The sequence below is a fragment of the Electrona antarctica genome (genome assembly GCF_951216825.1).
Source record: "Electrona antarctica genome assembly, chromosome: 7".
Lineage (NCBI taxonomy): Eukaryota > Metazoa > Chordata > Actinopteri > Myctophiformes > Myctophidae > Electrona > Electrona antarctica.
The window spans coordinates 53,476,844-53,491,849 of record NC_136812.1 but is presented as its reverse complement, the minus strand read 5'-3'; the positions used below and the strand labels follow the sequence as shown (position 1 = coordinate 53,491,849).

Sequence of the window (15,006 nt, the reverse complement as noted above, 5' to 3'; positions counted from 1 at the left end):
GATGACTGGGAGTGACGATGGAGACCTAGAGATCCCTTGGGTCTTCCGATTTGTTCCTCAGCTGTCGTCGAGCTTTACGGTGGCAGGCTGATGGACGGTTAATGGCTGGCTGTGATGTGACTGACAGGCTGTCGGGTGGGCTTGCTGGCATGTGACTGACTGGCGGATGGGTCGTTTGGGATGCTGATGGCTGGCTTGAAGTCAACACGCAGTATATGGCATTGTGATAACTGTAGTATGAGCCAGCGCATGGTGAAAGGCAATATGTGGAACAAACTGGCCAGATGTATGGAGAACCCGGATGACTGGGAGTGACGATGGAGACCTAGAGATCCCTTGGGTCTTCCGATTTGTTCCTCAGCTGTCGTTGAGCTTTACGGTGGCAGGCTGATGGACGGTTAATGGCTGGCTGTGATGTGATGTGACTGACAGGCTGTCGGGTGGGCTTGCTGGCATGTGACTGACTGGCGGATGGGTCGTTTGGGTTGCTGATGGCTGGCTTGAAGTCAACACGCAGTATATGGCATTGTGATAACTGTAGTATGAGCCAGCGCATGGTGAAAGGCAATATGGGGAACAAACTGGCCAGATGTATGGAGAACCCGGATGACTGGGAGTGACGATGGAGACCTAGAGATCCCTTGGGTCTTCCGATTTGTTCCTCAGCTGTCGTTGAGCTTTACGGTGGCAGGCTGATGGACGGCTGATGGCTGGCTTTCATGTGACGGCTGTCGGTGGGCTTGCTGGCATGTGACTGACAGGCGAGGCGGATGGGTCATTTAGCATGCTGATGGCCGGCTTGAAGTCAACACGCAGTAGACGGCATCGTGATAACTGTAGTATGTGTGCAGTACACCCGACTGAAGGCAATACCCTGGTTGTGATATGTAGATGTGATCAATCAGGGTATTATTTTCGGTTGTTGCAGTGGAGATCAGCTGGCTGTAGCCTTTGGACTCAAACTCCTCCTTAACTAGTTTCCGGTCCGTCTTGAGCAGGTCCTCATTGAAGTCTCCACAGACAACAACAGGCTGGCAGTCCATCAAGGCCAAGGATTCCAAGAGGCGGCCAAGGTTGAGACAAAAGGCGCTTTTCCTGTATTTGGGGGGTCTGTAGACAGTGGCTATGAGCGCTTTGACTGGGGCCTCAACTCTGACGACTGCAAACTCGAGATCGGTGACATTGTGAACGGCCCTCCGGGCGTCTGCTAGAAGACTACTTCTGTAGTAGACCGCGACTCCACCTCCCCTTTCTGTAGCAATGTCCTTAGTGTTGGTGTACGACACGTGTCTGTTGCGTGCAAACACATGGTATCCCTCCAGCTCGATGCCAGGGGGAACGGAGGATCCAGTCAAATGGGTCTCTGTCATGCACAACACATCGGCGTGTCTGAATTCGTGGTGCGCTTTCACGTCCCCAATGTGCGACATTAGCCCCTGTGCGTTGTGATGCACGATGGTCAACGTCGGGCCGATGTTGTCTGCTGACTTGACAAAGTGCAACAGTGGTCTCGTCATTTGGAACGAAGCACGAGTCATGCTCTCCATTGCCGCCTTTATGTCTGGGTTGGCATAAATCTTCTTCTCGTTGAAGTCTGTGATTTTGAGCCCTTGAAGGGAGGTTGTTCGGCTCAGGGCGACATAGGCCATTCCGGGTTGAAAGATGTGCTTCAGAGACACCACTGCATAATCCATGGTCATGCCTTGCACTTTGTGGGCTGTACACCCAAAGGCAAGTTTGATGGGAAACTGCCGTCGCACCACCGTTGATTTGGTCAGTCTCTCCTCAAACCTTTCGATGTACACCAGGTCATCAGTTGGCCCTTGAATCTTCCTGCGGAACGTCCGACCTGCCGTGGGATTGTCCAGTTGGAGGCCAAGCAAATCCACAACGGTCTGCCCGTTTGCAGTGGTTGTGACAATGTTGGCTATTGTTCCAAAGGTCCCGTTTACCATCCCATCTTCAACGTCTAGATTCCTGATGACCATGACTCGCGCTCCTTCAGCAGCTTGGAAGGTTGACGGCAACTCCCTCGAGTTGCCTCTGAAGGGACAGACCAGCGGCGTCATGTCTTCGGAGTTTCCGTACTTCCGATAATCTTGAGCTTGAATCGTGGAAATCTGGGTGCCGAGCTCGGTGATGACCACATCGTTGTGGGCATCGACCTCCTTGTTTGTCGCAAAGATATGAAGGACATCACGTGGGCAGTCTTTGCTTTCAGCCACAGCCTGTGCGAGCAGACAACTGTCGTGGGCACTCAGAGCGTCCGCCTTCCCCTTTACTCTCAGCCTGTTCAAGAGTTCGGCGAAAATGAGATCATCTTTCTGACGCATGATCTCGGTAAGGTCGACCATCTGAAAATCTGCCCAGACACCTGGCACAGCCTCGTTGACAATGCAGAGCGCTTTGCTATTACCAACGGGTGGCAGCTGGTAGAAGTCTCCAACTGCGAGGACAGACATGCCACCAAAGGGTTTCCTGTTGCCCTTGATCTGCTGCAATCGCAAGTTGACAAAGTTAAAGAGCTCCTGGGAGACCATGGATATCTCATCAATGATCAAGATCTCGGCGTGGGCCAATACCCCTCTCACGTCGTCCAGTGCATTTCCAAGTGAAACATACTGTTCCTTCAAACTTCTCGGCAGCTTCAGCAAGGAGTGCAGGGTTCGTCCATTGATGTTGAAAGCCGCAGTGCCGGTAAACGCTGACAGCAGCACCAAGGGCTGGGTCATGTCTGCTTCGTTGCGATAACTGGGCAGTTGGCGGAGAATCTTGGTACCCTCCTGATAAATGCACTTGATGACATGGGATTTGCCACAGCCAGCACCCCCAGAGATGAAATAAAGAAAGGGCTCAGGGTCGTCACGCAAGACGCGCTTCAAACACCATTGACGCACGGTGTAGAAGATGGACGCTTGCGTTTCGTTGAGGCTCCGGTACATGCTCCTGACATAGTCCGGGCTCAATTCGGGAGCATCGATCACTGGCATCGCTTTACTGGCGTCGGGATGGACTTGGTATTCGGGAACGTCGTCTCGCTCTTGTCGCTCGTGGGGATCGCTGGGTTTCCGAAGGCTGATGCACTCCAAACGGTCGAGCTCTACCTCTGGCGCAAAAGTGTTCCACGCATTGAAAACTGCTCCTTCTTCCGCAAGCGTGTCCAGTACCTGATCCACAATTCTCCCCCGCCCTTCATATAAGTCCTTGTTCTTATCCACAATCTCCTTCACACGGACGCGGAATCCAATCCTTGTCCTGGCAAGATCATGTTCGTAGAACTGCTCATACGTGGCATGGGTCTCGCCTTTCAGTTCCCTGTCTGCTCTGTGTGGAAAGTACAGTTTCAGCATCCCTCTGTAGTACTTCTCCTTGTTTTTCTGCTCGGAGAATCGAGTGAAGCGAATAACGGCGACTCTTTCAAGGTTGGTCCTTTTCTGAACATACCCCATGTCGTTCTGCAGGGGCAGTGCGTTCTGCAATTTGCTTGTGCTGGCCAGAACCCTGTATTCGGACGCAAACTCAGCAAGACACATGTATTCGAACTCCGGCTCGTCTGGTCTGTTCAAGTACTTCTCGGGAATGCCTGACATCCACACATCTTCTGCGTCTGGGTCCATCTCCTTCAGTTTACTCATGGGCTGACTCATTCTCAGGCCATCCTCATCAGTCTGTAGGAAAATGACCTGACGCGTGCACTTTTTAAGCGGGAGACTGCATACACGCGCGACAGACTCCTGAGCGCTGACCTCTCTGTGCTGAACGTATGTGTGCATGATGTGCTTCATTTCATCCATTTCTTTGGCGTCCGGATTAGACTTGCGCGCGTCCGCAACGACTGCGCTGAGGAGCTCGGACATCTCGTGTTCCGGTTTCGCCACGTAAGCCATCATGTACTGGGCACAAGATGCATCGTCTAGTATATACTGGATGTCCATGTTGGCGTCCCACACTCGCAGCAGATGGGGATTGTACGCATTTATCCAGCACTCATCAGGATGACGCCTCAGGTGAACTTGCGGTACAGTGCTAAGGTCAAAGACAAATTGCAGATACCGCCCCCGAGTAAGGTTGCATTTCTTGAGCAGTTCTGGCAAATCCCTGAATGAGGCTTCAGGGTCATTGAGCATGTCTCTCAGTGGTGCCAGCTTTTCCTTGGCCTCCTTTTGTTTCAATGTCTCTTTCCGCGAGCCTTTTCGCCTTTTGCCTTTAGCTTTCTGGCCACTGCCGCTGTTGTCTTTCTGACCGTCATCGTCATCATCTGAGGACAGGAGACGAGGAAGTGCGATGATAGTTTCGTCCATGGGTAGTTTGGGGAACCCAAATCGACAAGTCACATTTCCTTTCTTGCATGACCTGGAGTGGTTCCGGCTGTGAACTTGAACTTCAGACACGATTTTGTGGAGCTCGGGGTCTGCATACTGGTCAGGCATCCTGCAACTGACGTACTTGTTTATGAAGTCGTCAACACCAGGATCCTCAGCATCTGGTGCATTCTTGACCCAAACCATCATGTGTATGTGAGGGCTACCACGAGCCTGGAACTCCACGCGATAGAAGTAATCCTCCACTTTACCGACTGGATGTGCAGGCGACAGCAAAAAAGCGACGGCTGCGTCCACTCTCTTTTCAAACAATCGCATGAGAGTGACAGGGTTGCTCCGGAGAATGTCGCATTTTGCAACCCAGTCTAGCTCTGAGAAGTCCCCTTGTTCACCTTGTTGTGCTTTGATGGCCTTAATGACTTCTGGCCACCTCATCTCCGCGGCACTCAATGTGATGAACCAGTTGGGCTTTCCGAGCTGTCTGCACATAGCGTGGAGATCTTTAAGCGCTCTGCTCCAGAACGCCGGAGTGCCTCTGAGGGGCTGCATGAAGCGCGTCGCATCCCTGTTACGGACGAGCTTCACTACCTCGTTTTTGTCCTGAAGCATTTTGTTTGACAGCGTTCTTCCGTCCCTGGTATATCTTTTCCCCTTCCGCGTCTGGATGGACATGCTGTTGGTAGCCTGCTGCGTTTCTGTCACAAACTGCGCAAAGAAGAGGTAGGTTTGGTCGGTGGCAAAGCGGGTATCGACAGAAAGGAGCCTCGCATTGAAGTACCTACTTGGGGACAATTTGATGTCTCTGACCTCATCTAATGTATTCTCTCCGGTTGAGAACTGCACGGGAAAGGCCATGCTTTCAAGCTTGGGGACGGTGAAAATACCCACAGGTCTGTTTCCTTGGGCTGGAGCGATGCTGAATACCCCCTCACCGTACGATAGGATTTCCTGTGCGATGTCAGGAGGCTGCATGCAAGAGTCAAAGATCAGACCGGGTCTAAGTTCCTCCTGTTCGCTAGACTGCTGTTCGCTAGACGGCTGTTCACCTGTTGTGTCAGCAACAGGTGACACAGCCTCTTGCGCATCTTCCTCATCGACTGACAGTTCATCCTGGAGGCGGTCAAACGTGGCATTATCATTAATGACTATGTCACGGTATTCCGGATGAGTCACTTTCAGTTTCCTCAGTGCCGCCAGCACATCTGTCATGTTCACCGTGTGGAAGTGCTGATATCCCTTGTACTTGATGTTCCGCTTCAGCTTAACCTGCAACAGCTGGTCTTCATGTCTGGACCTCGGCAGAGCATTCACCGTGGCTTCCACTTCCGACGGTACACACACAACTGGACCATGCACTGCCCTTTGCCGTCCTTTCGGCAACGAAATAATTTTAGCAAAGGGTATGTACTTTGCGATTAGCTGCCTTTCCAGGTAATTCAACAGTTGCAGCTCTAGGGGAATGGGTGCTGGTTCCAGCTTATTAGCAGCTGCTATGCATGGCATCCTCCCTTTTGTTAGGTTGTCGTCACAGCTGTAGCAGATATACTCCTGTTTTCTCTCATTTGCAACGTCACACGGGGCTGAGCATTCACAGTCACATATGTGCACATACTTGGCTGTCAAGCAAGCAGTTACCAGGTGTGGGTTTAATTTGAGGTACTTTGCCCTGTTGCACCATAGGACCTGATTGCCGAACAAAACTCTGTGGCACACCGTACACACAAATGTAGGCCCTAATTTAATCCGTTCTCGGAATTTCGACATGTGAACTTTCATAAGAGCTTCCATTTCACGTAGAGACTGGCGGTTTGCAATATGTATGGATTTCCTCTTTAGTCTCATAGCACACTGCAACTTGTGGTGGATACGGAGTATAGTATCTGCTGCGAGTCTCTCCATCTTGTTCTTGGTGCACCGTTGTATATGGCGCCGCCTGAATTCAGCTTCATTGTGATATCTTTGATGGTGCTTCTGTTTGCGTGATTCACGGAAAACAGCATCGGTGCTCCATCTGTTGTTCTGCTTCTGTTTGTGTGATTCACGGAAAACAGCATCGGTGCTCCATCTGTTGTTTTTCTTCTGTTTGTGTGATTCACGGAAAACAGCATCGGTGCTCCATCTGTTGTTCTGCTTCCGTTTGTGTGATTCACGGAAAACAGCATCGGTGCTCCATCTGTTGTTCTGCTTCTTTTTGTGTGATTCACGAAAATCAGCATCAGTGCGCCATCTATTTGTCTGCTTCTGCTGCCGTTTTTCACGAAAATCAGCATCAGTGCGCCATCTATTTGTCTGCTTCTGCTGCCGTTTTTCACGAAAATCAGCATCAGTGCGCCATCTATTTGTCTGCTTCTGCTGCCGTTTTTCACGAAAATCAGCATCAGTGCGCCATCTATTTTTCTGCTTCTGCTGGAAAACAGGATCAGTGTTCCATCTCTTTTTCCAATAGTTTTTCATGAAGGCTTTATGTGTTTCACGGAATCCAGCATCAGTGAGCCAGCGTGTGGTCCTGGATTCATTCTTGTACTCATGTTGTTTCTGCACAAGTTTCCGCTGATTCTTTATTCGCCTTTCTTTATTTAGTTTGTAAAGATGATATGCTGGAGTCTCACTGGAGCCGTGGTCAAAGAAGGGCACACTGTGAGGTGGTGCCGCTGGTGCCTCACTGGAGCCGTGGTCAAGGGAGGGCACACTGTGAGGTGGTGCCACTGGTGTCTGGTCAATTTCAAAGACAACAGGCAAGAGCTCATATGACGCATGAGTAGGACGGCCTTTGAGGACCAGGCGCAAGTGGCAGGCCAAGTCAGTCACGTTTTGGAAAGTCAACATAATTGCTTTTCCTCCAGATATTGGCATACCCCAGTCATTTCTTGAGTGTGAATCAAACAATCCGTAGCGTCCTGATCTGTCCCGAAACACTGCAAAGCATTCAGGATGAACCATCAACACTGCATGGGTGAGATCATTTGACAGGCACTGCAGCTGTTTGGCAAGGGAGTAATTCTTTCCTTTTGTTTTGTTCAAGGGACCAACTTTCAGGTCTGACATGTCCATGCGAACGGTGTAAACACTGTTCTCGCCGAAGACCCGATTTGGCAACTGCTCCATGGTCAAGAGATCTGACTGATGCGTATTGTCCAAATGCAGATGCTGTATTGTGTCTTCGTAGAGAACATCTCCCTGGACAAGCACTTTGTCAAGGCAGGCCGTGTCAAAACCAACTCCCTCATTGTGGTAGGCAAGAAAGGTGAGAGCCATGCAGGTGCACTGAGTGTTTGACCTCTCTGACTCAGGATTGGTGCGTATGTCACCTTGACACATAGTGGCACTCACCAATTGTGGCGCTCGCTGCAGACCCTGCTTTGCATGCCACCTGTTGCTCCGCACTGTTGGTACTGCTGCTCTAATTGTCACATGTGTTGACGGTGCAGGAGTCTTGCTGGAGACATGGTCGATTGCTGCAGTAGCTGGTGTGCTTGTCACACTTGTTGACGTTGCAGCAATCTCGCTGGAGCCATGGTCGATTGTTGCAGGAGCTTGCGCACGTGTCACATTTGTTGACGGTCCAGGAGCGTCGCTGGAGTGATGGTCAAATGAAACAGGCACAAACTCATACCGCGCTAAAGGAGAACGCTCTTTGAAAAGCATGTCAAAGTGGCGGACCAAACCACTCAGATCTTGGAACGTCAGTAGAATAGCTTTTCCTTCAGGCATCGGCAAACCTGTCGCAGATCTCGAATGGGAGTCAAAAACGCCATAACGTCCTGATGTGTCACGGAACACTGCAAAGCATTCGGGACTTACAATCAGGAAAGCACGGGTGACCTCTTGCGACAGGCACTTCAGTTCCTGCTCCAGAAACAGCATATCCTTAGGTATGTTAGTGTGGTGTTTGGCTGATGGGTTCACATAACCAACTTTCACATACCACATATTGACACTGTAGAAATTGCTCTCAACGACAACCTGTTTTGGCATCTCCTCTATGGTCAGATTCCTGAACGTAAGCTTTGCTTCATGGTTTTCCACAAAAAGGTGGCGTATATTGTCTTTGTAGAGATCATCTCCCTGATAAAGCACTTTGTCAAGGGAGGATGTGTCGAAACGCACTCCATCAGTGTGGAAAGCCAGAAAGGTGAGCGCCATGCAGGTGCACTGACTGTTCAACTTGCCTAGCCAAGGCTTATAGGGGTTGATGTAGGTTATGTCCGCTTGACAGATGCTTGCCCTCACTGACTGCACAGGCTGCTGACTCTGCCTCACCGCACTCTTCTCCCGACGTTCAACAGGGGACATCTGATGTAAGCAAGAGCACACAAACCGTTTCATCACCATTTGACATAGCGCCTCTTGGACAGTATAAACATTCTTAGATTTTACCAATTTATCTGGGTCAGAAAGGGAGAGAAACTTTTTAAAACGCTTCAATGTCAACATAAACATTGCATCCAAATTACCTCGCTGCCACATGGAATAGCTGGGCGACCCACATAGCTGGAAACATGGGATCGGACGGCAGCATCCATCGCATCTGAGAAGTCACGGGGAAAAGACACAGGATCTGGTCGGATGGAACACTCAGCCAAGTCCACCTGTGGAGCAAAGTACGTCAAATCATACACATCAATGATAATGGTAATATAATATTGGCTGCATGTTAGCATGCATGTTAGCATGTTGACATGCTAATTCTAACATGCTGATGCTAACATGCTAAGGCAAAAATTATAATGCTAACATGCTAACATGATAATGCTAACATGTGCTAATGTGCTAACATGCTAATGTTAACATGCTAATGCTAACATGCTAGTGCTAACATGCCAATGCTAACATGCTAACATTACCATGCAAACATGCTAATGCTAACATGCTAACATGCTAGCATGCTAATGCTAACATACTATCTAACATGCTAACATGGTAACATGCTAGTGCTAACATGCTAGTGCTATCATGCTAACATGCTAGTGCTATCATGCTAACATGCTAATGCTAACATGCTAATGCCAACATGCTAGCATGATAATGCTAACATAATAATGCTAACATGCTAATGCTAGCATGCATGATAACATGCTAGTGCTAACATGCATGCTAACATGCTAATGCTAGCATGCATGATAACATGCTAGTGCTAACATGCTAGTGCTAACATGCTAATGATAACGTGCATGATAACATGCTAGTGCTAACATGCTAATGCTAACATGCTAATGCTAACATGCTAACAAGCTAATGCTAACATGCTAATGCTAACATGTGCTAATGTGCTAACATGCTAATGCCAACATGCTAACATGCTAGCATGATAATGCTAACATAATAATGCTAACATGCTAATGCTAACATGCTAGTGCTAACATGCTAGTGCTAGTGCTAACATGCTAATGATAACGTGCATGATAACATGCTAGTGCTAACATGCTAATGATAACGTGCATGATAACATGCTAGTGCTAACATGCTAATGCTAACATGCTAATGCTAACATGCTAATGCTAAATGCTAATGCTAACATGCGTTAATGTGCTAACATGCTAATGCTAACATGTGCTAACGTGCTAATGCTAACATGCTAACATGCTAATGCTATCCTGCTAATGCTAACATGCTAGTGCTAGCATGCTAACATGCTAGTGATATCATGCTAACATGCTAATGCTAACATGCTAATGCCAACATGCTAGCATGATAATGCTAACATAATAATGCTAACATGCTAATGCCAACATGCTAATGCCAACATGCTAATGCCAACATGCTAATGCCAACATGCTAGCATGATAATGCTAACATAATAATGCTAACATGCTAATGCTAACATGCTAACATGCTAGCATGATAATGCTAACATAATAATGCTAACATAATAATGCTAACATGCTAGTGCTAACATGCTAACAAGCTAATGCTAACATGCTAGTGCTAACATGCTAACATGCTAACATGCTAACATGTGCTAACATGCTAATGCTAACATGTGCTAACGTGCTAATGTTAACATGCTAACATGCTAATGCTAAATGCTAATGCTAACATGCTAACATGCTAACAAGCTAATGCTAACATGTTAACATGCTAATGCTAACATGTGCTAATGTGCTAACATGCTAATGCTAACATGTGCTAACGTGCTAATGCTAACATGCTAACATGCTAGTGCCAACATGCTAATGCTAACATGCCAATGCTAACATGCTAACATGCTAACAAGCTAATGTGCCAACATGTGCTAATGTGCCAACATGTTAATGCTAACATGCTAATGCTAACATCCCAACATGCTAGCATGCTAGCATTCTAACATGAAGACAGAGGGGGCGGGGCTTAAGCAAAAAGTACAGCTCATTCCCATTGGTGGTTATAGCTGTGTAAAGGCCAGCCAATAGGAATACAGAGGGGGCGGGGCTTAAGCAAGTACAGCTCCGTTCCTATTGGTGGTCTACATCTATGGACCAAATTGCGAGGCTGTAGCATGTTGCAAACCAAAGTTATGGCTCTGTAAAGGCCGGCCAATAGGAAGACAGAGTGCGTGCATGTGTATGTGTGTGCGTGTGCGTGTGCGTGTGTGAGAGGTGGTCAACTTGACCTTGAATCATTAACAAAGTATAATTTTCACCTGGGCTACTCTATGCAAACGCAACAACTGATTAGAGTGCCACTCACTTCAGACAAGTGTGATTTTGTTTTTACATAACTATGATAAAACATGACAAACCTGCTGCTCCCGAACGAGCCCCCTTGTAGTAGACTGCACACTAGGCTGGCTCGTCTGTAATGAGAAATAAGACATGCAGTTTGATGTATAACAGTAAATAACTAAATAAAAATATATGTTGTTCAGACATACTAACAGAACGACAGGCATTAGTCCCACAACATGCGTTGTCGATTGCAACTAACCCGTGGCTACTGACATGCGTGGTAGGTAAAAACTAACATGTATCAGGTTAAAAATGTGTCTGCACCTTTGTTAAATTGACACGCACACACTCCTCTCTCTCTCTCCCTAATTAATTAGTCTCATGTCCTGCAGCTGCGTCTAGTTTCTCCTGGCGGATCCTGCCGGGAGCTGCCTATGCCATAGAAAGCATAGATGAGTTCCAGTCTAGGTTAAAACTAACCCGTGGCCCCCGACATGCGTGGCAGGTTCAAACTAACCCGTGGCTTCCTGTGAGGTTAGGTTTAGGGGTTGGGGTAGGGTCGTCAGACTTATGCCTGTCGGGCTGTTAGTACGTCGGACCAAACACATGCAACCGTCACAGTTACAGGTTACAAACTCCTTACTGTGGCAACAGGTGAACGAGCTGGTCTGCTGATCTGACGGCTGACAATAACTCTCGGAGACACGCTTCTGACGGGCAGTGGTGTCACTGGAGAGGTGGAGGGCGATGGCCTACGACTGACCTGTAATACAAACGGAGCTAATGATGCAGGTGTAGTTTCAGACTCATTTAGCATTTGCAGATTGTGGAATAGTTGTAATACACGATACACATACACATAATACATACACATACACATAATAGTTGTAATACACGACACTAGCTAAAAAGCAACACAACCATTGAAGACAAAAGTGAGGACGCATATTGTGATTGGCCATAATGACATGATGAATGATGATGGATGATTAGAGCGCCCTTCACTTCACAGAAGTGAGATTTTGTGTTTGTTGAACTATGATACAACAATGATAAAACATGACTGTGGCTAAAACTAAACAGTGTCGGAGTTACAGGTTACAAACTCCTTACCGTGGCAACGGGTGAATGAGGCACTCTCACCTCGCGGTGTGATGTCCTAGGACTGACCTGTGTATACAAACAGAGCTAATGATGCATAGTCAAACATTGTCCAATACATTTATAATGTCAAACAGTGGACACTGCAAACCCTGTGTGTACCTTTTACTTATTTAGATGCGTGTACATTAAAACACAAAGACGCAAAACAATGTAAACTTTTCAATGAAATTACCTTTCCACCTGATGGAGCAGCCACATTCATTGCATCCAAGATGCTAGGGCTAAACCAGACAGGGTTGAGTGGGATGGAACTCTCTGGCAAGTCCACCTGTGGATGAAAAGAGAAAGGAAATGTGACCATGCATTAAATCATACACCGCAATAATACTGTTGTCAAATGGAAACCTTCTATGTCAAAGAAAACCTATTTCTGAATACATGGAAATCTGTGTTGCAACAGGTCCAATGTAGTGGTTGTCACAACCTATTTCTAATACACTCCATTGGTTAACCCATTTTGGGGAGGAACCCCTTTTGGTGTTAGCATTATGTTATGCTTTAGCTATTGAAAAATAGCAGCTCTACAAGCTCATAGCGCTATGAGCTTGTAGGTCTGCTATTTTTGAAAAATCGAAGAACGACTTTTTCAGAAAACTGTCAGGATGTAGAAGACACTTTTAGAATCTGATCTCAGGTCACAATGGGTTAAACACATGCATACAGGGATTAAAGCAAGGTTGGTGTGATATGGCCTGTTGCACATTGGCACATTGTCAACCCAAAGCGTTTCAATTCCATGGTGGCTTGCAACTACATGTGTCTACTTGCAATCATTTGGTTGCAAGGCGTTGCCTGGCGACCCATTGGTGTGGTTTGGAGTTTAGGATTAGATCAACCCTCCAGCCTTTAATTAAACACTAGACTACATCTGTGTAACATTTGTGCTTTGGCTATTCAAAAATAGCAGATCTACAAGCTCATATTGTCTTACATCTGTGACACCGTACGAGCTTGCAGCTCTTTTCCCACTCATCTCAACTGGTTATAGTACCGAGTCGTACATATCAAGGCAGGAATCACACCTGCTTTAATGAGGTACTGTGGTCAGGTATTGTTGATCAATGTTAAGATAAGGAAACCTTTGGAACATTCAGTACGTAAGTAAGTGTGTACTGCCAACACAGGCAGATACAGTATTGTTCATCATGGGGTGTGCCCACTGAACTGGGCAGGTCTTCCCCACCATAAAACAATACAGGGTTTCAGTGGTTAAAGATGACAAACCTGCTGCTGCTGCTGCTGCTGCTGCGACCAAGGAACGGTAGGCTGGTTGGTCTGAAAGGAGAAATGCAGGTTGATGAGCACAAAGTAAACTAGAACTGCACTCTGTCGAGTGCCTACTTGCTTGTTGCACACAAGTAAGTGCGCAAGCAGAGCGCAAGTACTGTCGACCGCTGGTGACTTATATGTCGATCAGTGTCGGGTGGATTAAAGGAAATGCCTCTATGTATATGTAATTTGTAAGTTGATTAGCGTTATACTGTGGTTACTTGCCCCGTTTGATGCGTATGTATCGTAGCAGCATATGACGTCAGGGTATAACTAGCTCTCAATGATGACGTAATAAAGATGTGGATTAAAGGACCCAATGCCAGGGTGTAATTGGTTTTTGATGTTGACGATATGTTTTAGTGTCGGGAGGATTAAAGGTAATGCCCCCATGTATACATGTATGTAATCTGACACCACTGCCATATCAAGCACAAGTAGTCATTACGTCATACGCTGGCACGGCGCATACATATCAAATGGCGACATACGCATCGAAGCACTGGACTAAAACTATTACTTGTGCGCTCTGCTTGTGCAAGTAACTAATATGATAACAGAGTATCCCTTGTCACAAACCAATAAGGGGCAGCAGTGACTCAGGGATACAGTAGCTAGTTAATGTCAAAGTGTCCTTGAGCAAGACTCTGAAATGCTCCATTTACGATATTTACCATGAAGCAGTGACACGATTCGACTACTTACAGCAGCAGCTGAGCGGGGTACGTGCACTTCTTTGCTGACAAGAGACCTGGGATACACGCTTCTGACAGGTGCTGGTGGCAACACAGCTACAGACTTGCGTTGTGGGCAAGGTGATGTCCTCCTAGCACTGGCCTGTGCATAGAAACAGAGGAAAACGTTTACAGGCTGGAAAATAGGAACTCCGCCATCTTAGATTTTACTCATTCAGATTTAAAATGCTCGGACCTGGTCTGCTCTCAGCTGCAGTTGTTCGTGAACAGCAGACGACAGCAGCTGTGCAAGGATTGGCATACCACCGTCATCGCTCAAGTGTACCTGACAGACATAAGACACATTCAGATAAATATTTCAATTACCCTCTATCTGATATGAATTTTTGCATTCATATGATCGGCAAATAATGCAGATTCTCCACATGACATTCCACTTACGTTGTCTCTGCACCACAAGTCCAGTTGTGTGAGCGGGAATGCCTCTACTGCACTGATGTAACGGACACCTTTTAAATAAAATAAACATGATGAAGTAATCATAATACAGTATTGCATGGATCAGCGTAAACAGACATAAGCGGTTGGGTATGCATTCTTATTATTTACCGCAGAAGGCCGCCGTGCGCTGGAATTCCTGACGCAAACACATTTCCTGTTCAACGTCCACATTCAGACGGGGAGGGAAGTCCAGAACACAGACCTGATAAAAAAAAAAAAGGCTTCTTCCTAAAAAACTACACCTTTGAGGCATTACAGTACATACTGAAACATAAAAAAATAGAAAGAGAAATGACTTACATTGTCCCAGCGAGCAAGTGCGGTGACCAAGAGCTTTCGAAATTCCTCCCCCGCTTGTGAGAACGTTTTACCAGCAATGTCGTTGCTGGTTGCGAGAATGCAAACGACATC

General features: G+C 47.1%; 1 protein-coding gene across 1 annotated transcript in view; it reads right to left on the bottom strand.

The window, feature by feature from the left end:
- Positions 1-653: 653 nt before the first annotated feature.
- LOC306926663 (uncharacterized protein) overlaps positions 654-15,006 on the bottom strand; it is a 19,708-nt gene continuing 5,355 nt past the window's right edge. Inside the window, exons 7-18 of the mRNA XM_079506049.1 lie at positions 14,896-15,006; positions 14,704-14,797; positions 14,536-14,603; positions 14,330-14,419; positions 14,105-14,236; positions 13,355-13,405; positions 12,303-12,398; positions 12,080-12,136; positions 11,610-11,729; positions 11,041-11,094; positions 8,777-8,911; positions 654-8,615 (exon numbers count right to left, since the gene is read on the bottom strand). The exon at positions 14,896-15,006 is cut by the window's right edge and continues 30 nt beyond it. Of these exons, the coding sequence (XP_079362175.1) occupies positions 780-8,615; positions 8,777-8,911; positions 11,041-11,094; positions 11,610-11,729; positions 12,080-12,136; positions 12,303-12,398; positions 13,355-13,405; positions 14,105-14,236; positions 14,330-14,419; positions 14,536-14,603; positions 14,704-14,797; positions 14,896-15,006 (8,844 nt within the window). The 3' untranslated portion in view covers positions 654-779. The remainder of the gene's footprint in view (positions 8,616-8,776; positions 8,912-11,040; positions 11,095-11,609; positions 11,730-12,079; positions 12,137-12,302; positions 12,399-13,354; positions 13,406-14,104; positions 14,237-14,329; positions 14,420-14,535; positions 14,604-14,703; positions 14,798-14,895) is intronic.